The sequence below is a fragment of the Ictidomys tridecemlineatus genome, chromosome 6 (assembly GCF_052094955.1).
Source record: "Ictidomys tridecemlineatus isolate mIctTri1 chromosome 6, mIctTri1.hap1, whole genome shotgun sequence".
Classification (NCBI taxonomy): domain Eukaryota; kingdom Metazoa; phylum Chordata; class Mammalia; order Rodentia; family Sciuridae; genus Ictidomys; species Ictidomys tridecemlineatus.
In genome coordinates, this window is record NC_135482.1 from 35,653,239 (window position 1) to 35,660,417 (window position 7,179).

General features: G+C 34.5%; 1 protein-coding gene across 35 annotated transcripts in view; it reads left to right on the forward strand.

Annotated features, from left to right (window-relative positions):
- The window catches only part of Ppfia2 (PPFI scaffold protein A2), a 440,250-nt gene extending 433,638 nt beyond the window's left edge, over positions 1 to 6,612 (forward strand). For 13 of the 35 annotated variants that reach the window (XM_078053064.1, XM_078053069.1, XM_078053071.1 and 10 more), the window contains 3 exons: positions 1,607 to 1,766; positions 2,952 to 3,043; positions 5,225 to 6,612. In XM_078053064.1, the coding sequence (XP_077909190.1) occupies positions 1,607 to 1,766; positions 2,952 to 3,010 (219 nt within the window). In that variant the 3' untranslated portion in view covers positions 3,011 to 3,043; positions 5,225 to 6,612. Of the gene's footprint in view, positions 1 to 1,606; positions 1,776 to 2,951; positions 3,044 to 5,224 lie in introns of all 35 variants that reach the window. The other 22 variants (XM_078053072.1, XM_078053074.1, XM_078053073.1 and 19 more) reach the window with 3 other exon arrangements.
- The last annotated feature ends 567 nt before the right edge of the window (positions 6,613 to 7,179 follow it).

Genomic DNA, 7,179 nt, shown 5'->3' on the forward strand with positions numbered 1-7,179 from the left:
ATCAGGATATTTATTAATAATTTTTATATTTGGGGATTTTTTAGTTGTAGTTGGCAATATCTTTATTTTATTTTTATGTGGTGCCTAGGATTGAACCTAGTGCCCCTCACATGCTAGGTGAGTGCTCTACTGAGCCATAATCCCAGCCCCTTATCAATATTTTTAAAAATTCATTTAATACTTAATTGATTTTAGTGTTAAAAGATTTTTAGCAGTGTTTTTAGTACCTATTCTAAATTGCTGATTCAAAAAGGTAGTCTGATGAACTCCTACACTTTAGAATACAATTTTCTTATTTAAAATTAGAAAGGAATAACCAAATTATTAAAGATCTAGCCTATTTGCTACTTTCTAAAATGTGGGTTGGCCTTAGGACACTGTCTTAGTAGAGACAGCAGCCTACATGGGATATGATATTGCATCCTGAGGGTCATGAATAAGCAGAAAGTTCTGTTAAATAGGATGTGACTATCTGCTTTAAAAGTAGTCAACCTCTTTTATTTATTTTTAAAAGCACAATACATTATTTCATTATTTAAGCCCTATAGTCTCTTTTGTTCAACTTATTTTTGAAAGAACAAAGATAGCCAAACAACTTGCCTAAAATCATAGTGGATTTATTTCTTGGACTTTGCTGATCACATTCATATTCAACTGAAACAGTCTGAGAAGTGCTGATATACTTTTGTGGGCTTTAATTATAAAGACATCTTTTAATCCCATCTCACGAAAAGTGTTTTTTTCTCCCATGACATTGTTGCTTATAGTCCCCATTAACATTCTGTAGTAAACATATATATACTGTATGCTAAATGACCAGATATAAGGAGTCAAATAAAACTCAACTTATTGGCTAATTTTAAAGCCCTGAATACAAACATTATACAAGTTGCATAATCCTACAATGCAACAAAGGGTTTGGTAGAACTGAGGGATATTTATACTTAAGGCACTAGCTTCTCTAGGAATTCCAAAGTCTGAGAGGCCACAACCATGAAATTGTTTTTTTCTTCATTTACAAACATTTGGAGACCTAAGACAATATAAAACACAACAGTTGAAAATAAGAATGGCAGACATCTTTTAACTAAAATTTGGGTATCAACATGAGGTATTTTTAACAATGAATATATGTATTAATTTATTTTCAGTCTCCCACATTGACTTTAAATGTCTGTTAGTTAAATTGGTAGTCTATTAAGAATTCCATATAAACCAGGAGTGGTGGTGTACCTGTAATCCCAGCAGCTCAGGAGGCTGAGGCAGGAGGATCACAGTTCAAAGCCAGCTTCAACAATTTAGTAAGGCCCTAAACAACTTAGAACTTGTCTCAGGATAATTTTTTTTCCCAAGATGTTTACTTTAAAGATGCCAAATCTTAAATTCCCAATCACATGGAAAGTCCTATAAACACATTCCTGCTTTAAATCTCCTAACTCCTCATTTTGGAATCCTTTGAGCTCTGGAGATGAAGCATAAGTGTTCCATTTGTATACTCCATGGACTGAGTACAAATAATTTGTTACATGTTTCTAGGCACACAGCTTCATGTACCTGGACTAGTTGCTTGCTTTCATAACAGCACTTTCTGACTCTGTACCCGCAGACTGATGACAAGAATTTTAGACGTGGCTCAACCTGGAGAAGGCAGTTTCCTCCTCGTGAAGTACATGGAATCAGCATGATGCCTGGATCCTCAGAAACCTTGCCAGCTGGATTTAGGCTGACCACAACATCGGGGCAGTCGAGGAAAATGGCCACGGATGGTACGGATGGTACAGTAGCTTTGTATTTTGGCTTGTAAAGTTAAGTGCTTGTTTAGCAAAAGCAAGTGTAATTCTCTAACCTCGCATAGCTTTGTGGAATTAATTCTTTTCTTGAGTTGGTTTGCTCTGCTTGAAATTTACTTTGCTTTCATCAAAAGCCAGACACTTTTGTAAACTGCTAATGCATGAACTCATGGCACTTTATTCATATTTTAAAAATAATTTATAGCATCCTAAAAAGATTGACATTGGCTAATGTTCACTCTAGGAAGCATAAAAGACATCTGCATGACTTGTGTTTCTTTACTCTTCCATTCCCAAAGCAAATAATTTGTTTAAGGTAGAGATTGGATTTGGACATGGTAAATGGCAATTAACCCCACTGAAACCTTGCATGTTTAAATACTGCAAGTTTTGTCATTTTAGAATCCAGATCATCAGAATTTTTACCTCTGACCAAAGCCAGAGGCCTTAAATAAACCAGCACAGTCATGAGAAGAGAATTAAACACAAAGCCAACAGTAATGTCCCAATAGAATTTCCTTCGGTGGACATTAGACTTTTTTCTATATAATCAACAAAGGAAAACAGTCATTCTGGAGAGACAACAGTGAAATTGTAGTCGCAAAATGATTTCTGTTTGTTAAACATCAAAGAAAAATATTATAAAAATATTATCTCCTTATTAATCACTGAGAATCATTATTTCTCTTCAAGGTCACAGCTGTTATGGTTCTTAAAAATTAGTTTCAGCATAAATTATCATCTACACTTTTCTTATATGTTATTAATATTGTGGAACATGTTAGCAAAATTCATGAGGAATTTAGCATGATTAAAATTAGCGTAGAAGTTCCTCAATACTTGGAGAAAAACACAATTCACCAAGCTGAATTCTCTGAGCCACTTCCGCAACCAAAACAGAAGCTCCCTGGGGAACTGTCTTGTTAAGATTTCTTCTAAAGAGGAATACATGACCACTGGAAAGTTCCATAAGTTACACTGGGATACATTTCCATTAGCAACTGGGTCTAGAGAAGAGGAACGTGAGTGGCTTACATCTGAAACAAAGAAGGTCTGCTACTATGTTCAGTATCCCTTTAGGCAGAGAAAAGAAATCTTTCTCATCTGAAATCTCGTACTCAATCATCCAAGAACCTCTAAAGCCCTTTTCTCCATTTGCAGTTGCTTCATCAAGACTGCAGAGGTTAGACAACTCCACTGTTCGCACATACTCATGTTGACAAGCCACTCAAAGGAGGCAGCACTGACCTGCTGTGAGTAGTTTCCCTTTGGCTGACAAACCAGCAAAAGAAAAAAAAAAAAAGAAAAGAAAAAATGGAACCTACATAGACTAGTAAATAGGCGCTGTGCCTTTTGGTATGGCCTAGCAGTACAGAGGGGAGATAACCCCTTTGAACTGATAGAGGGGGGAAAGGCATCTTCTTTTTAACTTTGTTTGGTATTTCCTATCACCACCTGTCTGCTATGGTTGAAAGGTCTGTCTGTTGGAGGCCTATCATTTAGTTATTACACTCGACTGGTGGTTAACCGTAACGTTTTCTACTTTTCAGAAGGATTTGTACTGATTCCCATAGCATTTTATTAATAAGATTTTGGCACTTAAAATTTAAACATTTTAAGTGACTATTTTATAATAAGGCAGCCAAAGTAGGCAGATGGGAATTTAAGCAAGTTCTTAAGAGTCACTATAGTGGCAGAGAGAGGAAAATGACTTAGAAGTGTTAAAACAAAAGTAGAAACTGAAAACGTTGAACTCTCAATATGTTGCTTTTCAGTGGTGTGATTTATATTTGTTGAAGACAAGTTTGAATTTTATTAAATACTTGGAGCCTAGAAGATAGGACCAAAATGAAATTGATTTATAAGAATGGAAGATAGAAACAGCCACAAACCTTGTTGTATAACCATAATATGTAGTGTATTTGTGTTTAGATAAATACCAGTTAAAACTACTTCCAAATCCATATAAAATGGCACTTTATTGAAAAATAGTTTTATAAGAAAAACCATATTTTTCCTAGTGTCAAATGTTCACAAATTATTTTGACCTAAAACACAGCTTTATCGGAATACTCTAGAATTTTCAATGAATTAATATTTTGGAAAAAAAAACTTTTTGAAAGCAATATTTAGAATGAAATGTGTGCCCAGGGGTGGGACAGGAAGCAGTACTAGGTACTAGCAGCTCACCTTGTGGTGTTAATTCATTGCTCTGACCCAAAAGCTCCACAATCAGCTGGGCTCTTGGGCCCAACATGGAGCTGATATGCTGCCTGATTTGAATCAATTTTGAAACCAATAAAACAAAAAGCATCCAGATTAGAAGTTTAATTTCAGAAAGTACAACCATACCATTGAAATCTTAATTATGGCATATAATTTGGCATATAATTAGGCATGATCTAAAGTATATAATAATTTGGCTGAACAAAAGGCTTTCCAAAATACTGTTTATAATTGATTCTACATGTAATAATTTCCTCGGGAATTGAATATTTCATTAATTCACAAATGACTATTTAGTATGTTCAGTAGTGCTTGCTTCTCAGCTCTTGACTGATGGGTAGAATTACTTTTTAACTACTTGCAATGTGTTCTTTCTTTTTTTTGTGCATGGCATTCTGGTTCATATTTCCTACTTTCTTCCATTAGGTGGGATATAATGGTATTTATTTACAATGAGTAAATCCAGAACAATCGATTTTATTTTGGTGAAACAGCATCTTTGTTATAATTCAGAGCATACTATTTATTGTTTCTTTTCTTTCAGTAAGAATAATTGTGAGCATTTCTTAAGCATATTATGGCTAGAAAGAAACTTTGATGCCATACCACTGTCACAGAGCCTTGAAATCATGTTGTACCTATCATCATTATGTTTTCATCACAATTAAACAAAATAATCTTTTTAAGAGCTCTAAAATATATGAACTAGGGCTGGAGATGTGGCTCAAGTGGTAGCGCGCTCACCTAGCGTGCGTGAGGCACTGGGTTCGATTCTCAGCACCACATAAATGTGAAATAAAGATACTGTGTCTACCTAAAACTAAAGAAATAAATATTTTAAAAAAATAAAATATATGAACTAGAAAATATAAATCTCTTCCATTGAATAGGTCAACAGAACCCAGTGCATAATTAGCATGCTGTCAAATTTCAGAAGGCATGCTGACATTTTCTGTGACTTTCTTTGTTTATGTTACTTCCATAGTTTCCCCAAAGTTGAGCAAATCCTACTATTTTAATTCCTTGCACAAAGTGGACAAGATCACTTGATACTGATGTCCACTATGGTTTAGGTCTTAGATGATGTTCTTTTCATTACATGGTAGGACCGGTGTGGGCAGGATACATGGATGTGCATCAGAGTAGGGAACTGGATTCAGCAGGCCAGAACCTTTCAGTGAACTAACCCTGTTCATTACGTATTTTAGATGTCGTGTTTTCAGTCTACTCTACCTAAAGTGCACTACCATCTAAGAAGATGAGCAGTGAAACCTCTGTGAAGACCGAATTCGAAGGAAATAATGACAAGTAGTGATTTATTAAAAATAAAATGTGATTCCGGGGGTTATCAGATATCAAATTTGATTAGTTTACTACAATTGTAATAAAATGCTTAAGTCATTTGAATAAGAAGCATCATCCACGTCATAAATTCTGTACAACAGATGCTTTTATGAAATGGAGCCACTTGTTTTTCATGTTGTAATATACTAGGCATTTATGTATTACTGTGTATTTCTTTTTAAATGTGTAAGTCTTATGTAAATGGATATAAATATGATTTTTTAAAAAATAAAATATATGGTTCATGGAGTCTTGAGTGCAAACATTTGACAATTCCAAGTACTGTTTGTATTTTACCATTTCACCATTTTTACAGTTTTTGAATTGTAACAGTCAAATCAATATGTTTCCTAGAAGCATGTTTCATGCTTCAACATGTTTCTCCTTCAAGTCTGTTAATCCTTAAAGCTGAATACCTGCCTCTGAGAATGTAAAAAAGAATGATTTAACCTGGAACTGGAGCCAAAAAAATGACCTTTAAAGGCAATCAGGGATGTCCTTATCTCTAGAAATAGCACTGTGATGGCTTGATCTCCTTTTCAATACAAAACAAAGCCAAACTGTTTACAAGAGTCAAAAGCAATTATTTAAACAAATTTATATTAAAAAAATCTTCTCTTGTTACCTGTGGACCAAGAAAAAACAAAACAACAAAAAAAATAAAATAAAACACTCTTTCCTAATCAACACATGTTCATTCAAATACCTTGAACCGTCAGCCCACACTGGACAGTGAATGTCAACCACAGCAGAGACTGAGGCTCATTTCCACTGGAAAAACAGAACCCAGATACCCTTCCTTTTTGTCAATGGAACAGAGCATTTGCCAGACTCATGACTAATGTTATAAGCTTTTAGCCAACATGGCCTTGTTGCGACTTCCCTGAAGTCAGTTTTATCAGAGGAAATAAACAAAAGGCAGAATGGTTACATATATAGTGTATAAAAAGTATAGAGGAGTAATCTCTTCCCTGTGGCTTTATTTGGTGGTGTTATTGTTGTTTATTCTTTGTTTATATGGAAGATTTCAAAGTAAAATCTATTTAATAATACCATTTATCTAATTGCTGATTTTCTGCTGCTTGATCTTATTAAGCGCAAGACCTGTCATTAGTAATTTCTTTTTTGTACTTTCATTTGCTGTTTGCACGTACATTACATTTGTTTTGATGTCTATTTTTGTTTAACAGATACAGTCAAAAGGTAATGGTAACAGAAACCCTCTCCATTGTCAATAAAAAAAATACTTCCAGTTCTCTGTTTAAGCTTTATTTTCTAGTAACATAAAACTTGACAATTTATTTGAATTATAATGGATATTACTCTTTCAGTTACTCTCAAATTATTTAACTTCAAAAGTAAGTTCCGCCACTAGAGGGAGTACTAAACTAGCTTATGGACATGATTTTAAATTTTCTTAAAATGCTGGTTGAGCAAAAACAAAGTAAAATATCTAAACTCATCTAAAAATGGGGGACTTGATTCATAAAAATTAAATGTGATATAGATGCTATGATATTAAAATATTAGATATAGATTTGCATTTACTCTGATACACCATTGTGATAGCTTTAACTTTAGAGTTAAAGAAATACCTGCAAAATGAATGTATAAAGGGAAAATTTTTATTTCAGTTCACAGTTTTGGAGGCTCTAGTCCAAGGTTTGGCAGAGCCATTGCTTTGGGCCTCTGGTGCATGTGGAAGAACAAACAGCTCACTTCAAGGTCAGGAAGCAAATGAGAGAGGGGGAAAGGGTTGGGTCCCTGCAGCCCTCTTTGTGGTCATGCTCCCCACCCATGACCTAAGGACTTCACACAA